Source organism: Vigna umbellata, chromosome 3 (genome assembly GCF_029865625.1).
Source record: "Vigna umbellata cultivar VRB3 chromosome 3, Vumbellata_1.0, whole genome shotgun sequence".
NCBI classification, from domain to species: domain Eukaryota; kingdom Viridiplantae; phylum Streptophyta; class Magnoliopsida; order Fabales; family Fabaceae; genus Vigna; species Vigna umbellata.
Window position 1 is genome coordinate 44,471,910 of NC_142167.1, and position 22,493 is coordinate 44,494,402.

The 22,493-nt window shown below is 31.6% G+C and overlaps 2 protein-coding genes and 1 pseudogene across 2 annotated transcripts; 2 read left to right on the forward strand and 1 right to left on the reverse strand.

The window, feature by feature from the left end:
• The first annotated feature begins 439 nt into the window (after nucleotides 1–439).
• On the forward strand, nucleotides 440–3,990 carry LOC148202623 (zinc finger CCCH domain-containing protein 30-like). The gene is made up of 2 exons (XM_088110474.1): nucleotides 440–678; nucleotides 1,185–3,990. The coding sequence occupies exon 2, from the start codon at nucleotides 1,282–1,284 to the stop codon at nucleotides 3,397–3,399; it is 2,118 nt and encodes a 705-aa protein (XP_087966600.1). The 5' UTR covers nucleotides 440–678; nucleotides 1,185–1,281; the 3' UTR covers nucleotides 3,400–3,990.
• A 3,950-nt stretch (nucleotides 3,991–7,940) lies between these two features.
• On the forward strand, nucleotides 7,941–8,624 carry LOC124845300 (peroxisomal targeting signal type 2 receptor pseudogene; annotated as a pseudogene).
• Nucleotides 8,625–14,697: 6,073 nt separating this feature from the next.
• LOC148202624 (protein DETOXIFICATION 43-like) lies at nucleotides 14,698–21,213 on the reverse strand. The gene is made up of 12 exons (XM_088109736.1): nucleotides 21,098–21,213; nucleotides 20,257–20,378; nucleotides 18,932–19,249; nucleotides 18,581–18,735; nucleotides 18,168–18,303; nucleotides 17,784–17,880; nucleotides 16,997–17,097; nucleotides 16,741–16,904; nucleotides 16,301–16,489; nucleotides 15,817–15,912; nucleotides 15,601–15,722; nucleotides 14,698–14,908 (listed from the first exon to the last, which is right to left on the reverse strand). Exons 1-12 carry the CDS (start codon nucleotides 21,178–21,180, stop codon nucleotides 14,830–14,832), a joined length of 1,662 nt encoding a protein of 553 aa, XP_087965862.1. The 5' UTR covers nucleotides 21,181–21,213; the 3' UTR covers nucleotides 14,698–14,829.
• Nucleotides 21,214–22,493: the final 1,280 nt, after the last annotated feature.

Here is a 22,493-nt window from a genome sequence, read left to right on the forward strand (position 1 = left end):
TATTTATAACAGTCTCATCTAAATATTTATAGATAATATATTAATTTTAATATACGTAATTTAATATTTATTATTTGTGAGGGTTTTTAGCATGAAAAAGGGAAGATTTTTTTTTGGAGTGCTTCGATTTGACTCCACAATTAACACAATTGACCACTGTCCTCACTTTGCCATCATTGGCGCATGAGTCACTCTCTTATTGGCGGATTCCAAACTCAGTTTCATTCTTCTTCAATGTTCGAATCAAATCCACCTCTACCTGTAACCGGTTTAGCCCTTCCCCTCTCCCTCCCACTTTCTCCCATCTCCACTTTCCCTCCCACCGGCAGTCCCAGTTCCCTGAAACTCTCTCCAGAGACTTCATTTGGACTTGCATTTGGCGTGCATTTCACCACCATTTCACATCCCTCTGGGATAAATTCACCCTTAATTTCCCCATTTCATTTACATTTCAATTTCTCTCTTCTGTTCTTTCTAGACGTTACCTTCTCTCTCTAAACACACATTCACACACACTTTCCCTCTCTTCTTTACTCTCTCATGTTCCCTCAGTTCCATCGATGGAGAGTGAAGCCTTGAACTTTTTCCCACTCTCTCAGATCTCGCCATTTCTTCATTCTTCGCTCTTTCTCATTTTGCATTTGCTCATTCTTTCGTTTTCCAAACTTGATCGTCAAGGTGAATTTCTCTCTCCTTTCAGCTTATATTTTTTCCTTCTATTTTCTCTTAGATTTTAATTCTTTGTTAACCTGTGTGGCTTTCATTTTCTTTTACCAGATGATGAATTTGCACGATCATAGATTGATTTTTAATCTTAGTTAGAATAACTTTTGTTGGTTCTTCTTTTTCTTTTTGCAAATGTGTTGATGTTAGGTTTTTATGTTTCCATCAGATCTGTGTAGTGAGTGTGTTTCATTACATTTAAATTATACATTTTTATATTTTATTGGTATTTTCAGCAAATCTTGCTGTGACAAGAATATTTCATCACTTGTTAGGCTGTTCTTGTGATTTGTTTTTATTATTTAAGTGATGTTATGGATTATGTATATTCTCTAACTAAGCATGATGTCTGCCTAGTTTTTTTTTTTTGTTAGAATTGTGTCAATTTCTGACATGCTAAATTTTATTTATTTTTTCATAATTGTTGATTTATTGTTTTCTTTTGTGATTGTTTTGTCCAGTTAATTGAAGGCATGTGAAAGTGGTCCAGAGAAATCAAAATCTGTTCCAACTTCTTCTTTCTTTAGGTGTAAAATCCATACGACTAACTTCAGAGAAATGAAAACGCTAACTGTTAACACCGAAGATTCTTTTTCCAGTCTGCTAGAGCTTGCCTCTAACAATGATATTGAAGGTTTTAAGGTTCTTTTAGAGAAGGATCCTTCTGCGATCAACGAGGTTGGATTCTGGTATGGACGTCAAAACGGATCAAAGCAAATTGTTCTTGAGCACCGTACTCCTTTGATGGTCGCTGCTACTTACGGTAGCAATGATGTTCTCAAGCTTATTCTGATGTGCCCTGAGGCTGATGTGAATTTCGCATGTGGGGCGAATAAAACCACTGCCCTTCACTGTGCTGCTTCTGGTGGTTCTGCCAATGCTGTTGAAACTGTGAAGCTGCTTTTATCCGCAGGTGCTGATGCGAGTTGCATGGATGCCTATGGAAATCGCCCAGTAGATGTGATTGTTGTCCCTCCTAAGCTGCAAGAAATGAAACCTGTGCTTGAGGAGCTATTATCCGACAGTGCTTCGGACGGGTCTATTGGTGGGTCCATTGGTGAATTATCTGTTCCTATGTCTGTCAATTCATCAAGCCCTGGTTCACCGAATGGTTTGCCATACTCTCCGTCAGCCTCGCCACCATCTCCGGTGGTGGCAAAGTTTACTGAAGCAGCTATTGGGTCTTTGTCAGAGAAGAAGGAGTATCCCATAGATCCATCTCTGCCTGATATAAAGAACAGCATATACGCCACCGACGAGTTTCGGATGTTTTCCTTCAAGGTTAGGCCTTGTTCCCGGGCCTACTCTCATGATTGGACGGAGTGCCCATTTGTTCACCCCGGAGAGAACGCAAGGAGGAGAGACCCTAGGAAGTTTCATTACAGCTGTGTGCCGTGCCCTGATTTTAGGAAAGGGGCTTGTAGGCGAGGAGACATGTGTGAATATGCTCATGGAGTGTTTGAGTGCTGGCTTCACCCGGCTCAGTATCGGACACGGCTTTGCAAAGATGGTACTAGCTGCAATCGTAGGGTGTGTTTTTTCGCTCACACTGCAGAGGAGCTGCGTCCACTGTATGTATCCACCGGATCTGCTGTTCCTTCACCACGGTCATCGGCCTCGGCTGCTAATGTCATGGACATGGCTGCTGCGATGAGCCTTCTGCCGGGTTCGCCTTCGTCTGTATCTTCCATGTCGCCATCTCACTTTGGGCAACCGATGTCCCCATCTGCCAATGGCATGTCACTTTCCTCTGGTGCTTGGGCACAGCCAAACGTGCCTGCTCTTCATTTACCAGGAAGCAATCTTCAATCTAGCCGATTGAGGTCTTCCCTTAGTGCACGAGACATTCCACCCGAAGACTTGAACGGAATGCTTGATCTTGATGGCCACCAGCACCCTTTAAATGACTTGAGCTGTTACTTACAGCCTCGCCCTGGTACTGGCTCTGTGAGTCGATCTGGTCGGTCCAAGACCCTAACTCCAGCAAATCTGGAAGAGCTCTTTTCTGCTGAAATTTCATCGTCTCCCCGGTATTCGGATCCAGCAGCGGCGTCTGTGTTTTCTCCAACCCACAAATCAGCTGTTCTCAATCAGTTTCAACAGATACAGAACATGTTATCGCCAATTAATACTAATTTGCTTTCTCCTAAGAGCGTTGACCATCCTCTTTTACAGGCCTCCTTTGGTGTCTCTTCGTCTGGAAGGATGTCACCAAGAAGTGTGGAACCAATCTCACCGATGAGCACGCGCATGTCGGCGTTTGCTCAGCGTGAGAAACAGCAGCAGCAGCAGCTACAGCTGCGAAGTTTCAGTTCAAGGGACCTTGGTGCCAACAGTCCTGCCTCAATTGTTGGCTCCCCTGTAAACGGTTGGTCCAAGTGGGGATCTCCTAATGGAAAAGCTGATTGGTCAGTAAATGGAGACGAGCTTGGTGGTAAGATGCGAAGGTCGTCCTCATTCGAGCTTAAGCACAATGGCGAAGAGCCTGATCTGTCATGGGTCCAGTCTCTGGTGAAGGAATCCCCACCTGAGATGATGAAAGAGAAGTTTGCTTCTCCTCTGCCCACAGCACCATCAGCGGATGGACCAAATTCTAATCCTCAAATTGAATCCATTGATCATTCCGTTTTAGGAGCCTGGCTTGAGCAAATGCAACTGGATCAGCTTGTAGTCTAGTAAAATTGACCCCTTTACATTATCTTGTTGAGATAGGTATTTAATTTTCGTAAGGTACATATTCTTTTGGTGAAATTTTTTGGGAAGACGACAAGGAGAGGAGGAATTGTAGTAAAGGAGGTGGGGGTTGGCTGCAAAGTTACCTGAAGGATATTCTATTTTTTCTCTTTTTTTCTTTCTTTAATAATTGTCATTCATTATTTTACTACAGAGCTTCAGGGAGAGCTGAAGAAGCTCTCTCTTGGGGCTTACATCCATAGGAGAGAAATCCTGTCGAGGTTATCTATTTTTCTTCCAAAACGGCCATTGTCACAGGATTCTGCCCTTTTCCATTTTACTCAAGTTCTGAGTTCACTATCTTGCAAGCTAGATGGTTTATAATGCAACAAAAACCACTAGCATGCCATTGTTTACAAGTTTTTTCTGAAAGTTCACCAAGTTAAGCCAAGTCAGTGATTTGCTGTTCCCAAAGAACAAGGTGTTGGTCTGTAATGGAATAATTAGAGATGATCTGCACTGTTGAATATTTACGTTGAATTGTACTGTTTATCATTTTATTTTAAATTCAAATGCAATGTTTCCGTTATCCTATATCTTATCATTTTGTATCCACTTACATTAAATTTGTGCAACTACCTATGCTTTGATTTCACCTATTGCCTGCAAAGTGTCATTAATGGCTGTGGTTACGTGGATTGATTTTGTGGTCCTGCTCTGAAAGCTTGAGATCATTTTTTAAACTGTGAAACCACTGAAGGAATATCTTTTTGGCTTTTGTGCTGCTTTGAATGATAAAATTCAAGATCTGGGGATGGTGTTAATTATGTTGCTTGGCAACACTGCAGAAAGTGGACTCTAGTGTTATGAAAGTGGTAGTTGGGGTTTTTTATTGGGTGATTCTTCTGTGCCCCAACTGATAGTTGGTGTTTATGGTTGCACCTACTTGATGACCTGTGATCACAAATATATGCATTGTTTTTAGTTTTGCAAACTTCGTATACCAAATAGTTGAATAAAATCACTGAATCTTTCAACACTTCATCAAACCACTCCCACGTACTCAGAAATTGTGTTAACCTATCAGCACTCACTGTAACAAACCACTCCATTCCAGCTACTTTGCAATCGATCATTTTAAGGTTACTCTGTCACTTAGTAAAAGGACTATATATAATACATAATATATTATAATTGAAAATTTTGAGAAATATTTTAGAAAATATTTACATTTTTCAGTTCTTAAATAATTTCGAATCTCAGACAGCTAGAATTTGGTGTTTAAATTGTTATGGACTAAAATTTTGGAGAGAAGAAAGATATGATGATGACCGAGTGAGACGGGTGTTTAAAATTTCTCCACTTTTTTTCTGTCCAAGATGTTAAAACCTTGGCAATACTTTTAATGGGAGTGTTACAGTAATAAATTTAATTTAATTACTGTTGATTTGAATTAAATATTTTGTAAATATAATTATATTTTTCGTTAAAGATCATTTTGGGCATATATCTTTAAACAAATCAAATTCGAGCAATTTAAAGATTATGTTGAGGTTAAGCTCGTTTGAGGTGATTTATTGTATAAGTGAATTTGCAAAGATGGATTTGCAAAGTAAATTGTGTTCGGTGGGACTGATTTGGGACGACGGATAAGCACTTTATAGGACTGATTTGTGAGGATTTACGCTTTTTGAGGCTCTCCCACTTTTGTAAAGATTGGCGCTGATTTGGAATGAAAAGTCGTAAATGTCCCTGTGCTTTAACTATAATTCCACGATCATTTAAAAAAAATCATGCATTATTTTCGTACTCCATTCCAGTTGCACTGTGCTATCAATAGTGTGGCTTCCCAAGTTAAGACTTTGGACTGTCCAAAGACATGCTTTTGCAATGTGGTTTTGCAGCGTACAAAGTTAATAATTTTGACGCATTAACTGATTGTATGTTTCATATCACTAGATTTATTAGAACCTAATACTACATTAAAATAAATTCATTTTACTACATTATAACTTTTATAATTTTTAAACAATAATTTTATAAATTATTCATAATTTTTTTTCTCTTTATAAACATTTTTACAATTAAATATAATATTAAAAAATAACTTTTTATATTACTTTTATAACTAGGGACATTTTGGTAATCTTTAATTTCTACCAATTAAACTAATTTTAAAAATCTATCACATCATTCAAATCCTACACTAATTCTCACCAACTTTACTTCCAAATACACTCTCAATTAACCACAAATCCACTCAAAAAAACAACTACAAAATTACCCTCAAATCCACTCAAATCTATTCAAATCATCTCTTCCAAATCATCTCCCCCAAATACATCCAAAAGAACACACCCTAAGTCTTTTTCTAAAAGTAATTCTCAAAGTTTAACTTTAGGTTAATCTTATATTTGTCTTCAGGCTTTTTTTAGTGTTTACTTCTGTTCAGTTGAATTGAGTGTTACTCGTAGAAAACATTTTAATGTTAAAATTAATATTTAAACGAATGTTTTATTTTAATATTAAACTTGTATTTATAGATTTTGAGATATATTTTTTATTAGTATTGAACTAATTACAGTCTAAACACTAATAATCTAATTTAAATATAAGTATGACCGAGCAATAGTTTCAATGAGACTAATATAAGATTGATCAGGAGGTCATATTGTAATAACAGGATAGCACATATTAATAATATATGTATGGATTTTAATTATTTAATTTTTCTAAATATCATATTTTTTTCATTCTTCAAAAATCAAATGAGACTCTCTTTTTATCTTTTCCTCCGTTAGTTTTTGCAACTAAATTTCTTTTCTGCAGAATTTTCTTTTGTTATTGGTAATACAATAAGGTCGAATTGAGAGAGAAAAGAGTTTTCTTAACAAATATAATTAGTGAAATTGTTATACGTGTAATGTTTTGTAATTCGAGTGGTAGGATCCTGAAATCTAAATTCAAATGCCTCCTAAATTTTAATGAAATGAAAATGTGAACGTAAATTCTACATTAGAGCACTGCATCGTCTAAGGTAGTGACTTAATTGTGTTAATTAATTCTAAGAAACATTAACCTGGATAAGTGTATATAATATAATTGTTTACATAAATAACTTTAGTTAATATTGAGATCCTAGATTAAAAAATTAGGTTTCTATCTCAATTAAAAAATTATAATATATAAATAGATATAAACTTTGTCTTATAAAAACCTATTTTATTTAAAAAAAACATTTACCTAAACTTGATAAAAATTATTCATTATGTAAAAGAATTGTTTATATACGAAGATGGTTTTAATATATTTATTTATTTTCAATTCCAAACAATTATTTTAATTTTGGTTTGTAAAAGGTGAGTTTTTTACTGATCTCTTTCGGCTGGAAATGAAAAACCATTGACCAAAGTTTAAGAAAGTGTGTGAAAAGAAAATGGAGTATGTGGACTTTTGATGACACGTGCTTTTATTTTCTTTTGACGATGAGTGATATCATGTGCATTGTGCAACTTTATCCAACCAAATCTCATGCTTCTGACTTTCGAAAACCAAAACAAGAAAAGTAAAAAGGGAAATAATAATAGTGATGATAAATAAAATAAAAATCATTACTTTACAAAACAAAGTATTTGCATAGTGTGAACAATGTTCATAATAATGGAGAAAATTTGTGGTAGGGTAAGCCTGAAATGGGTATTTATTTCGAGGTTTATTAATTCAAGGAGTTGCTATTTTTGCGTGAAATTTCAATTTATTTCTGTTGTTTATAAAAATTTTAATTGGGTCCAAATTTATGAAAATTGCAACAATTGAATTTTTTCCGTTAAATTGTCTTCTACGACGTTAGTATGTGTTTGACGTGGCACATTGTAGTCAGTTTCTTAACTGACGTGGCTGAGTGAAGTGGGACAACTCGTGGATATTATTATTCCAATCTTTTTCTACTGCAACCTAGTACCCTATCCCTCTAAAACCTAAATTACTTTATCTTACACATGGGCCCACCCAATACTAAATAATCATTTCCTATTTCTCTTCTCAACAAAGAATTTTAGCATTCTAATACACTTACAGCCGTGCACCTCTCTCTAACTCTCCTTCTTTTTAATTAAATTTCTTTTTCTCTCCGAAAGCCAAACCTATTCCCAGTACTTCTCTCACGTCTTGCTCCATTTAAACACATACCCCTCCACACATCAATCCAATTTTGTTTTCTTCCCCAGGCAGACCAAACTGATCAATGTTATTTGAACCTGCAGAATCAGGCTTAATCAAGGAAGATGCTTGTTTCCCACTTGGGGTAGCCTCTGCCCCACGGTCTCTGTCAGACACTTCAGCCTCTCCATTCTCCTGTCGTGCCTTGGCAGCAGCCAGTGTTGCACTGATAGCTTCAGCTTCTGCAGCTGATGCTTGAACCAGATACTCCACACCTTTAGCAATTCGCCTGTTCAAAGTCCTTTAGATGAATGAAGCCAAACAAGTAACATTAAATACTTTGCCCAATTAAATGAAAACAACTATTGTACCGAGGTCCCTGAAGCATGGCATTATCTGTATAAATGTCACCATTCATTGGAGGTGCAACAGGATTTCCCAAAACAACAGAACCATCAGCAATTGCCTCAGGAACTGCTTGCCTCGCTGGTTTTCAAAACCCCCTTCAACGACTACTCCGTCAAGTTCATCCCCTTCTATGAGAACCGCCTCGTCGTTGCCACCGCCCAGAACTTTGGTATCCTCGGCAACGGCCGCCTCCACGTCCTCATCCTCTCCCCGGACCCCTCCCTCCCCATCGCGGAGCTTGCCTCCTACGACACCGCCGATGGTGTCTACGATGTAGCTTGGTCGGAATCACACGACTCCATCCTCATCGCCGCCGTGGCCGACAGCTCCGTGAAGCTCTACGACCTGGCCCTACCCCCCACTTCTAACCCGATCCGCTCCTTCCCGGAACACACCCGCAAGGTCCACTCCGCCGACTACAACCCCATCCGCCGCGACTCTTTCCTCTCCTCCTCCTTGGATGACACCGTCAAGCTCTGGACCCTCGACTGCCCCACCAGGGTCCGCACCTTCAAGGAGCACGCCTATTGCGTTTACTCCGTCGTCTGGAACCCCCGTCTACAAATGTCAGGAACTATAGGGTTCCCGTGAGTGTGCTTAATGGGCACGGATATGCCGTGAGGAAGGTGACGGTGTGCACATCATTAATCCACGTCAATTAAAAAACTCGTGCCATGTCAGTTAAGAAACTGACTACAGTGTGCTACGTCAAAGACACACTAACGTCGTTGGAGACAATTTAACGGAAAGGATCCAATTGTTGCAATTTTCATTGGGACCCAATTGAGATTTCCATAAACAACATGACTAAATTGAGATTCTACGCGAAAATAGGAACTTCGTGAATGATTAAACCTTATTTCGAATACTATGCATATAATACTCGTTTTAAAAAAAATTACAAAAGGGGTTAAGTCATCATACGTGATGGTGACATTGTGGTAAAGAATTCCTCAAAAATTTGTAAGATTTTCACGAGTTTGGATTATCGTAACGAAACTGTAGGATGTGATGATGATCTTTTTTATTGTTAAAATCAATCTTTTCTCTCGTAATTAAATTAAAACGTAATTAGGATAAACCATAATTAATAAGAAGAAATTGTATTTGAGATTGACGATTTCAGTTAAAATTTTTCATAAGAGAATTTGTATAAGTTAACGAAGACTTTAAGTTTAATTGAAGTCTTGCTTACTTTTAACAATTTTAGTATAAACTATTTTGAATTGACGTTGTTATACTTTCTGGTGACTTCAATGTTAATTGGTTTTGAACTAAATTCATCCACTCTTCTAACGAGTTTAGAACTCGAGTCATAATACCTTTAGACGACTTCATAGTAATTTGGTAATGAATTAAAATTATCATTATGTGTAGTGACTTCAGTGTATTATGAAAATTTTGAAGAATATTTAAGTTACGTAGTCTATTGTGGAAAATTAAATTAAATTTTTTATTAAAGTTGAAAATTTTGGAAAATTTAATTAGTAGTTGTGGATTGTTGGAAGAAAAAAAAATTCATATAGGAAATTATAATAAGAAAACAATTAAACATATAAATGTTAATACATATATTGTTTCATGATTGATACATAATGTTAGAGAGTTCATCCACCGGGCAAAGTCTCACAACGTGGTATTCATGTTTATTTTTTAGGCCTTTATTGGGGTGATGAGAGGAAGGAGTTGGCGACTAATCATCATTGTTATCTTCATTATCAGTGTTGTCACCTTTATCCATCATGTCTTGGAATGACATTGTAGGATGATAATACTCCATGGATGATGTGAGATTGTATGCAAAATGAGGGGTGAATGCAAAAGTTTCGAACATATTTGGTAGACCAAAAATAGGATCATGTTGAGTAGGAAAAATGTTATAAGTGTATGGAACACCTTAGTATGGTGATTGAAAAGACATAGGTTGCTAATGATCCATGTGTGTGGACAAGAGAGGTTGTTGCAGATCAAAAGAATAGACTGACCAACTATGTGATCATGAAACTGGTGAGCGTAGGAAGAAGACCTAACATGTTGATACTTAGATTCAAGATATGGTGGAATGTTATACTATTGGAAGAATGAAAATTGGTCATAAATAAAAATGAAACACATGAATAAATGTTTCAGGAGTTAAACTTATATCTCCATTAGATGTTGGTTAGGGAGGTGATATATAACGGATTGTATGAGTAATGTACCATTGTATATAAGGTATGGTGTCATGCAAATGACCATTACTAGTTAATGACGTACCTTGAATGAGACAAATGTGTCAATCATTTCAATTAACTATCCACCTTTGATGATGCTTCGGTCAACATGTGTCAACTCTCTTTTTCATATCTTCTATGCGGACTTGATCTAAATTTAAAGGTTGAACCAGAATAATTTGTCAGAAGCTGAATTGACGCATCACCTGATCAACTTGGTGGAATTCAACTATGACAAAACATATTAGCGGAACACATGTTTAACTAACTACAAAATGAAGCAACTTCCAAGCTGGTATATGGAGTCTAAAGGAACTGCAATAATGTTCATAAGTATTAGAATAAAATATTTTAAAGAAGTGAAATCAAATTTTCCATTGAATGGAGAAAGATTCTTAATGCGCTCCTAAGCCAAAAACTGCAAAAGAAGCATGCACCCTCAAATGTTTACTCGGTTAAGGTGAACTCCATGATCAAGAGCATGATGTAAGCAGGCTAAGACGATGAAACCCCAACTATAATTAGTGACTATTACTTTTCACATGGTACAAGATGAAACAACCAACTCTACATGCAAAGTTAATGACTATGAGAGCATAATTACGCCAAGCAATGTCTTGAATTGGTCAAATTCCACTAGAAAAATGGACTTAGGCAAATGACGACGTATGAGGTATGACCGCATGACAACAAACCTAGATGAATGCATGAATTCAATTTTGAAGGGTGCACGATGCTTATAGATTTTTGCTCTAGTAAATGTCACATTTGAAAGAACAACAACCTGATTTGTTGAACGATGAACAAAGATCGAAGACATGTTACAAGTAAGACATCAATATCCTGAAGATATTATTGCTATATTGAGAAAAAAATGAACAACAATAAACTGTGTCATGTGCAAAGATTTGATCGATAAAATTCCGAATTTTGTTGTTCAAGAGATCGTCACTCCCTAACTTGGATGCCGCCCCATGTCATACATTGTTAAATTAAATGAATGATGTTGTGATTGTGGTGAGTTTCAAACTCTTTGGTTGCCTTGTCCTTATGTTTACTCGATTAAGGTGAACTCCATGATCAAGAGCCCGATGTAAGCAAGCCAAGATGACAAAACCACAAATGTAATTAGTGATTATTACTTTTCATAAACTACAACACGAAACAACCAACTCTACAGGTAAAGTTAATGGCAATGAGAGCATGATTCGGCCAAACAATGTCTTCAATTGGTCAAATTCCACTAGAAAAATAGACTTAGGCATATGACGACGGTAAGAGGTATGACCGCATAACAAGACCTAGACAAATGCATGAATTCAATTTTGAAAGGTATACAATGTTTATCGATTTTTGCTCTAGTAAAGGTCATATTTGAAAGAACAATAGTCTGATTTGTTGAAGAAGGAACAAAGATCGAAGGCATGTTACAAGTAGGACTTCAATATCATGAAGATATTACTGCTATATTGAGAAATAAATGAACAACAATCAACTGTGTCATGTGCAAAGATCGATCGACAGAATTCAGAATTTGTTGTTTAAGAAATTGTCAGTCCTTAACTTGGACACTACCCTATGTTATAAATTGTTAAATTAAATGAATGATGGTGTGATTTTGGTGGGTTCCAAACTCTTTGGTTGCCTTGTCCTTATGTTTTTCCCATTTGTTCATTTTTTGATTTACAGTTAGCGACATCTGTTTCCCTCGTGTACAACCTCTAATTTCTTTTCAAGGCTTATGAGTTCCAACTTCATCCAGCTTAAAATTAGAATTATCGGTCTATTTATACGGGACCACGTTTCATACTTGATCCCATTATGAGACGTCATTAACCAGGAAGACCAATTACTAATCGTATTCGTAACAAAATGGATGAGCCAATTCTAAACAAATTAAAAAAAATGTTCTTATTGTTGAAATGAAAGCCACAATAAAAGCAATTGTCCATATAAACAATCATGATCATAATCATGTGCTTCACTTATAATTTGTATAATTAACATATGTAGTATGTTTTCATTCCATTATAATATTGTAACATTCAGAATTAATAATTATAATTCTAGAAATTTTCTATTATAGACTAAATAACTTAAGTATTTTTCAAAATTTTCAAAATACATTGAAGTTACCACATGTAATGAGAATTTTAGTTTATAACCAAATTACTCTGAAGTCATTAGAGAGGATGATAACTTGAGTTTCAAAACCAATTGTTCTGAAAATCAAAGAGATTCACGGAGTTAGCTCAAAACTAATTAACATTGAAGTCATCAGAGAGTATGATGACTTCAGTTCAAACTAATTTATACTAATGTCATTAAAATGAGCACGACTTCAATTAAACTAAATATTCTTATTTTTCTTATTTCTTATTTTTTATTTTAAGCAAAAAGATATTAAAGGGAATAAGCAAATGAACTAAAGTGTGAGTCATGTGTAAATTTGTTTCTTCCATGTTAACTAGAACTAATATAAAAAAAAAAAAATCTATTTATCGTGAAAAAGTTTTTACTATACTGTGACATCAAAGATCCATGGAGGAACATATAATACGAGTAATCCAAAAAATTATTTAGTGTAACAGATTATAATGTTTTATTAAGATGAAGTTGAAAAATCTTTCATCTCAGTTGATAATAGTTAAATTTAAATTTATGTTGATATATGTTATATATATATATATATATATATATATATATATAAATTTAACACATAAAATTCTAATATTTTTCATTAGCAAGAACAAATATAATTAAATGAGACGGGTGAATTAATGAAAGAATTATATTGGTAATATGATTTGCACCTATTTTCATGTCACAAAATTTCTATGAATGACAATGTGGACATGATTAAGACAAACTCCCTAACATTGTAAGAAAAAAAAGGTATGAAACGAACTAATTACTTTATTTTATTGACCTGGGTCCGTCTCATTACAGTTCGTGTGGACAGTGACAGGATGAGATAAATTAATCTAAATACTATATTAGAAACATTTTTATAACGATATATTATAATAATTATATTGATTCTAATTTATAAAGTATAGAAAGTAATATGGTGAAGATTTTATATTGATTAGAGCCATAATTATTATAAAAAATGACATGAGCACTACCATCGCCACTTTGTTCGCTACCACCTTCATGCATTTTTTTTGTATTTTTCTTTTTTAAATTTATTTATTATTTTGATTATTTTTTTATCTAAAGAATCGTAAAAAAAATATAGAGAATAATGTCACTAGTACAAAAAACTTTTATTTTATTTTTAGAGTGTCTTTGATTTAGAAGAAATAATATAGAGAATAAATTAGTTAGAAAAACTATATACAAGATAAAATTGAATTGAAAGTAGAAAATAAATAAGTTGAAAATAGTAAAAACTAAAATTTAATTTTTAATTAACGTAATAGAAATATAAGGATAATTTAATCGATTTGACAAAAGTCGAGGAGCAAACATATAAAGATAAATACAAGGTGAAAAATAATAGATTAGATTCTATATATATATAATCAATATTATTTTTGTTTGTACTAGACAGGTATAATAAAGAACAAATATAAAGGTGGCAAAGTTTGTGAAACATATATATTAAAAAAAAGTATTCGCATGTAAAATTCCATATCTAGCAACCCATTAAACACAAGCATACGAAGAAAAGTTATATTCCATTTGTTGGTGGTAAGATTCTTGATCACCATTAACAAAATAAATCAAATCAATTTCCTTCATACACAAATAAAAAAAAATCCAACTTTTATCAAGAATAATTTTTCAAGTGAGGGTAGGGTACATATTATACCACTAACTCCAATAATATTTCCTAGATTAGCATCACATGTTTATAATTATTTTTTAAAGGGTTATAATATTATGTAAATGAATAATAATATTTTAACACCTTCGAAAAATTCATATAAAGTTGACTTACTATCTTATTCTCTCATTGTTTCTTTATAACTAAATAAAAAAGTTTATTTTTTCATAACTATATTATTCTTAAGAAAAAAACTACAATTATTCAAATGTCAAAAATAAATCATAGATATGAGACTTCTAACACATCTCCCCAAACTAAAATATATATATATATATATATATATATATATATATATATATATAAAAGACTAGATATTGATGAATGATCTAATAATAATGAAATAATATATTCAACAAATAAAAAATATCTTGATAGCAAATTACATAATTGACTAAGTAAATAAGATGTGTCGTTAGGATAAACTCTAATGCTGTTATAAAATAAACTTTAAACCAAAATTAATTTGTAAAATAAAATTTAGATTATTTATATATTTTAAATTGTGTTTATTATTAGTGACTAGGATTTCTAATACTTTTAAATATGATTTAAATACAAAAGATAAGATACTAAAGCTTGTAATGGAAAAGAGAATCTTGTAAAAGTCACGTGATGAAGTTTAATACGAACAGAACAGATTTGTAATTCCTCAAAGTGACGAAACAGAATACGATGCATAACAAAACACATGTGGAGCAGTTCAAGATAACTTATCACCAAAATTAATGGAAATTATTAAAATAGGAACTCTATATAGAGATCTATGTCTAAAAAATGATAAAAAAAAAGTGATGCTCCTTGTTGATAAGATTGATGTTTCTATGGTAACAAGTTGCCTCTCATGTGACACCATGGTTCTTTTCTAAGATAGTACCATGGTCCTGTTCCAGTTCCCATCCTGCATATAAAAAATTTACAAATTAAACCAATGTTCTTTGGCATAATATGTTTTTTTTATTTATTGTAAATAATCTTATTATAAGTTTGGTAACTTTTTATAGTTATCTTGAAAACCATATACGATAATAATACTTTTTATTTACTCATAATTAATGTAAAACTCAGTTATACTGTTAATATGTAAATCATTAAATAGAATAGGTTTTCTAGATTTTTTTTTTTCTATTCCGTATATTTAATAGAGTAGATCTTACATGTTTGTGCTGAACAAAAAATATAAATAGACAAAAAAAAGTTTAATTAATGATTTTATTCTGCTTGTGTGTTTTCCTTTTAATTAAGTTAATTCAAATATGTAAAAATAGTTAATATACAAATGACATTTTATTAAAAAGCCTTTATTCTTAAAACAAGCCAATATATAATTGGAAACTCAATGTATATATAATCCTTTTGGTTTCATATCCAAATTCAGATTTTATGCTAAATTTTTTTATACTGTTCTTCTGCTGGATTTTCAAAATATATTAATTGACACTGATTTTAATATTTTAATATTTTAAAAGAAATTAATTTTTTTAATATATTTTTAAGGTTGAAGATGCATTATATATTGTTTTGATGTTCTTAAAAATCGAGAAAGATTGCATTGAAAGTATTAGAAGATTGAATGAGAAGGAGAAAGTTTACCTCCATATACCAACTATCATACGAAGAATCATGTATATACTTAATGCAATCCATATTCCAATAAATTGTTTGCTTTTGAAGAGAAAGATTTCTATAGGAATACTCACTAATGACACCAAAACCTAAAACAGTAGAAGAACAGAAAGAAAAAGTTAATAAATTTTGTTAAAGTGACAGATTATGAAAAGGAAGAAAAGAAAAAGCATGTGAACTTGCCAAAGAATAAGCAGAATAAGCAAAATCTGAAGCACCATAATTGACACCATCAAAGACAAAGGCCAATGAATTGATTGGTTGAGTAGCTGCAACAAACTGGGAAATAAATGATATCAAATAACTCAGCAAGGTATTTCTGATATTCTGTTTAGGTGGTTGGAAGTCCCACATCGACTAAAAATAACGTCAAATATATAAGCAAACTTCACCTTACAAACCGATTATATTAGGATGAGTTAGACTTAAAATCCACCACTTCTTAACATGATACGAGAGCTATGATTGGAGTATATAAGTGAGATGCAAATCTCACCTTACAATTAAAAATCAATCATTTTAAAACATGCCAAAAGCAAATAATAGTTACTTCAACGACAGTAACATGTGATTAGTTTTAGGGTTTAGACGTGAGTCTCATTTTCCCATGTGAGATAATATCTATGCATGAGTTTGAGGTTGATTTGGTGTTATAAAGGATGCATACCGGCATGCTAATTTTGATTAATTGCACAACAGTAGCATTTTTGGAAAAGATCGGAGCTCCAAAGAATAATCCAAGAGCAACTGCGACAGAGAGTCCAAATCCCAAAAGAAAAGACATTTGTAGGGTTCTTGTTGCAGCAGCAGTAGCCTTGTGGTAGTCTTTTTCAGCAAAGGAACAAGCAAGAATTGTCTGTCAACCATGGAAACTCACCGGTTATACTTTCATTTTTGTTGCATATATAACCCTAAACTACACTCAATTTAATTAAGTTGAGTTAATTTAAGGATTACAAAATAGATCTATACGCATAATCACTAACTTTGAAAATATCATAAAAAAATAATTTTTTGTATTTAAAAAAAAGAGTAAAGATATTAAATTTTTTTTTCATAATATTAAGTAATGAAATCGAAGGAAATTAGGGTTAGAAAAAAGTGTACCTGCACTGCAACTGCTAAACCATCAGCAAGAAGGGATGATGCCAACCAGATCTGAAGGCCTGGTTGAAAGGCAGCCATGGGAATGGGACCAAGCCTTGCTGCCAGTGATGATGCTAAGGTCATACAAAATGTCACTGAAACTACCCTTATCAACAGTAGACCCCCTGTACAACATATTAATAATTACTTTAATTAATCCCTAACATTTTTATATTTCTTTTTTAAATTAATTAATTAATTAATTATAAGCATTCACCATTTTTGAGAAATCTGAAAATCTGCAAATCCTTCATGCTTGGAGGTAGGAGGTGCACTCTTTTCATTAACAATATAAGGAGGGTGATTGCCATAATGTACCTATAAGGATACCCATCAATTTTGTATGTAAACAAAAATAAATAACCTATAGTTACCACACAGTTTCTTCCTGCATATCCATAAATTTTCCGTGCATCCTCATATAAAAAATAATAATCAATTATTATTTTTTAATTATACAATCTAGAAGTTATTTATGGAAGTAAAAAGTGACTTTTAAATAGTGTAATGCATAGTCAATTAGAAAGTGAACAATACTTTTGGTATGTAATCTAAAACAAAAAAAATAATTTTAGTGTAATCCAAAAGTCAAAAATGATTTTTAGAATGAGTAACCCAAAAATAAAATATGACTTTCCAATTATGTAATCTGTAAGCTAAAAATAATTTCTGATTATGTAATCTCAAAGTCAAATGATTTTGGAATTGTATAATTTAGAAGTTATTTATTTTTTCTAAATACTCCTCAACATTTGAAGATCATTTTTCACTTCTAGATTTTATGATCAGAAATATTTGGTTTCTATATTATATATCCAATCTGAATTTTTTTTCTTAAAATGACTTGTAAATTTTTCGATCTAAAAGTTATTTTTAATTGTCAAATTAGGCAATTTAAAAATGACATAAACGGATTTAATTTTTATGGAGGTGCAGGGGAAAATTTATTGAGGTGCAGGAAGAAGCTTCATTGTTATGAAATATGACAAAGTAATAAGACTTACTGGGAGATAACATGGGCCATGGCTGCACCTTTGAGGCCCAATTTCATATAAAAGATAAGAATTGGGTCCAATAGAACATTGAAAGCATATCCCGAAACTGTCAAAAAAAAAAAAAAAAACAAACCCTACTTAGGAAAAACATTTCAATATACAATAAAAGATTATTTAATGACAAAAAAATAATTAAAAAAGGAATAAATATATTGGAAAACTAAAAATTTATCAAATCAATATATTAAGGAAAAAAAATCAGATTTGATTGGAAGTATAATAAAATCAAATTTTTTATTGGAAGTATAATAAATATCACACATTTAATTCAATTAATTTAATAAAGTGTGTGAGTAAATATTCACATATAACACAAAATTAATTTGAACCTACCAATGACATATAAAGGAGTTGTTGTGTCTTTGAAACCTCTAAAGATTCCTTGCATGGCCAAAGAGAGTAGAACAGCAGGAGACCCAATTGATCTTAATCTTAGGTATTTCTCTGCTGGATTTAGCATTGGAGAATCCTAAATACAACAAAAGTAACTTACTATTAATCTAAAACTAAAAAAGTTAATTAATCAAAATTATTAGTAATAAATAAATTTTAAATCTAATTTAATCTTAAAAAATTAATTTACAATCTATCAAAACTATGAGAAAATAGTTTTAAGTCTAATTCAATCCCACGAAATTGGTTTGTAAAATAAGATTTGCACTCCACTTATATATATTATAATTTGACCTTATCTATACTCGACAGTTACAACAAAAACTGACTTATAAAATTTAAAAACCCCTTACATGTTTTAGACCCATTGCATACAGAAGAGGTTTGGCTCCAAATGAAAGGATTGCAGTTTGAAGGAGGCCAAGGATTGCTCCAAAAATTAAGGCTGTTGATGCTGAAGCAATAACCTTCTTGCCAACTTTTTTCTTCCTCTTACTCATAACGTTTTCTGAAAATTAAACCAAAAAGTATAAATTGATTGCTAGAAAACCATGAAACTGAAGAATATTTTGACCTAAATAGCTCATGTAACAATGTATTACAGACAAATTCATGTGGACAAACACACAATCCTTTTAATAATTATATTATTATATATTTTTATTTTTTCCATAAAATTAATCTATGCATAAATTAAAACGCACCATTTCCATTATTGATGTCCATGTTTCCTGTGCCAACTTGTTCCACATTAGAACTCTTTGTTTCAACATTTTTTGATTCATCTGTTAATTCTTTTGGAGTATCAACGTTATCTGTTTGTGGAAGCATATGATCCTTAGACACAATTATTCTGTCTAGCTTAGTGTTATCGTTTTCTGTCTGTTTGGTGGTCAAGTTTTTGATGGTATCTTCCTCAGCCACAAAGGAAGTTGTGATACTAACAAGAGGAAAAATTGTAATTCTTGAAGCTTGGTTGAACACAGCAATGGAAACTCCTGCAGCAGCAAGTTCAAGTGGTCCTATACATATACAAGACAAAAAGGAACAAAAAAACATGAAAGAAAGTTTATATGTCAAAATTAAATTCTAAAGGTAGATTGAAATTATATATGATAAGTGTGATGCTTTATATATTAGGGGAGATATGTATGTATATTACTTGTTGCTTTAATGTTTAGAATGAGATCAAGTATTATTGTTTTAATTATTTTCCGATTAATTATCTTTTTTAGTCTCTAGTAAATAAAATTGGGATCCATCTATTCAAAGTTTTAATACATTTTAGTTTTTAATTTTAAAATAAGTTAACGTAGTTATTTTATTTTAACAATATTAAATTCTTTTATATGTTAAATGACGTATCAGATTAACATTTGATATAAAAAGTATGCTTAATACCCTATTTTGTCTTCAGTTTCGCTGGACAACGTCAAATTAGTCCATTGTTTAAAAAGTGTGTCAATTACGTCCTTACTTAATAAAATTTATATAAAAAATAATTAATTAACGCCGTTTGTACGGATTTAACGGAAGAGATTTTATTGATATAAATTTTATTAAGTAAGGACGTAATTGACGCATTTTTTAAAGAATAGACTAATTTGACATTGTCGAGCGAAACTGAAAACAAAATAGGATATTAAGCCTAAAAAGTATTATATAATATAAACAACTTATATATTAGTCTCGAAATGTAATTTGACACATTAAAATAATTCATCGCAATTAGATTAAAAAAATTATATCTAATTATTTTAAAAATTTAAATATTTAATTATTTTAAAAATTTAAAGATAAAATTTTATCCAAATTTGAAACTTATAAACAAATTATAATTTTAAGTTAAAATTTAGTGTTTAAAAATATATTTAACTCATTATTATATATCTATCTGCTAAGTTTAAAGCACTTCATGTGAGAGATAATTTGAGTAGAATATGTGTGTTTTATTTGAAGCATGTATGAATGAATATTTGTGAAATTATAAAATAATGTTGGAAAAATGAAGAGAGAAATGAATGAATACCCAAGTGGCCTATGAATGTTGTGTCTATCAAAGAAGCAATGGGATCAGCAACAACAGCAAGAGCAGCAGGGAATGCAATCCCTAATATCTCTCTAGAGAGGGAATCCAGCTTCAAAATATGTCTACATTAAAACATTACAAAGTGTTAGCTCTTCCAAAATTACATTTCTATGCTTTTGCTTAGGAAACTTCATATAAATGCAAATTATATTACTTTTCCTTCTTAAGATAAATTAATCTAGGGTTAAATATGTTTTTAGTCCCTAAACTATGGTCGTTTCTGGTTTTCGTCCCTCTTTCAAAATAAAATACAATTTGGTCCTCATTCTTTTCGAAACGTTCATTTTAGTCTTCGAAACTTTGGTTTTAGTTCTCATTTTGTTGACTAAACGAGGATCAAATTTTTAACGGTGTTAGTTTTTGAGGACTAAAATGAACGTTTCGAAAAGAATGAGGACCAAATCGTACCTTATTTTGAAAGAGGGACGAAAACCAGAAACGACCAATAATTTAGGGACTAAAAACATATTTAACCCATTAATCTATTTTAAATACTAAAAATTAACATCGTAATATATATGGGATTTGTTATAATATTCCCATTTATGTTTTAAAAAGCGTATGCATGCTATTATGTATTAAATATATCAAAAATATAACTCACTTTTTGGTCAAAAACATGCTCCATTGTAATCAAATATGATATAAATAATTTTAAAAAGTAAATTTAGGAAAGCAAAATCATTCTAAGTTTTAAAGAACAAAAAAAAAAAGCATCGTGAATATTAAAACATTGTAAAACTTTAAAAAATTATGTGGACCTTGAAAGCATACGTAATACCTTGCGTCTTTGAAGAAAACCATGAATGGAATTCCTCGTTTGGTGTTGCTAAGTTCTTGAGAATTGCCATTGTTGTTCTCCATGGTCTTGTACTCTCAAATAATCACAGATCCACACAATATTCTTGTTCAATCTGACAAGTTTCAAACGAACATAGTTATAATTAAAATCATAAAGGTTAAGGCATGAAAAATATTAGAGATTATTGAAGTAATAATCTTTTGTTTTTCTTCTAACAAATGAATAAAGGAAAGTAATAAAGTTAACCTTTTGGCGTTGAAAGATCACAACACAAGGAAGTGATGTATTTATAGTACTCTGACAAGTTTATAACATTATTATATTTCTTGTCTATATAGTTTAGTTGAATTAAAGTCGTACTTTTCTTAAAATATAAAAAAGAGAACACGATAGGGAAGGCCTTTATTAATGAATTAAGCAGTTACATGCAAGATAAGGCATGCAGAAGCCCTAGAACTCGCAAATAATTGACAATACTGCGTGATTCATTTATTGCTATAAAATAATCAACAAAAATAATGGACCACTAAATGAAAATTTGGAGAACAATTATACAAGAGAAAAACAATGCATAGAAGACATGAATGTATGTAATATATGAACCGTTGAATCATCATTAATCTCTAGTCTTACAATTATAAAATAAATAAATAAATAAATAAATATATATATATATATATATATATATATATATATATATATATATATATATATATATATATATATATATATATATAACTATATAACTCAGAGTTTGGAAGTTCATTTTGAAGTAAATGCAAATATTATTTTAAAAAATTGATTTTTTGAGATTGGTGTAAGTTTAAAGTTTATTTCTTAATAAAAAAATATATATTTTTTATATTATTATATAATAATAAATTAATATATAAAGATTTTTATATTTTATAATAATTATATTAAAATTGATCTTAATTAATTATTAGGAAGCTATAGAAATTTAAATGAAATATATAAGAATATGGTATATTGACTATCCAAAATCATAGCAAAGATGCAATATTTCAATACAATAGGTTCTTCAAAATTATATAAAATATTCACTCAAAAATATTGTACAAATACAAAGAGGCAATATTTCAATAAATACGATCTTCAAAATTAAAAATCGATCACAAAAGATTCAAAAGAATATAAAAACTATAGTTTTTTTTTTAAATTATTTTAAAAAACAGATGGTTTAATTTTAATTATTCCTATCAAATTTAATGATTAAACCTCGAGTCCCGAGTTTTATTTAAAATTACATTATACCACATTATCTTCCTTATATTCCTTTATAACGTTTTTCTTTTAAACTTTTATAATTAAACACAAACTTTATCTTCTTTTTGTAACGTTGGGTTATGAAATT

Coding starts and splice junctions, on each gene's coding strand:
- LOC148202623 (XM_088110474.1), top strand. CDS start 1,282: ATGAAAACGCTAACTGTTAACACCGAAGATTCTTTTTCCAGTCTGCTA.
- LOC148202624 (XM_088109736.1), bottom strand. CDS start 21,180: ATGGAGAACAACAATGGCAATTCTCAAGAACTTAGCAACACCAAACGA. Junction 15,913..16,300: donor TAATCAAAATTAGCATGCCG/GTATGCATCCTT, acceptor TTTATTTCCCAG/TTTGTTGCAGCTACTCAACC. Junction 15,723..15,816: donor CTTATTCTGCTTATTCTTTG/GCAAGTTCACAT, acceptor CTACTGTTTTAG/GTTTTGGTGTCATTAGTGAG.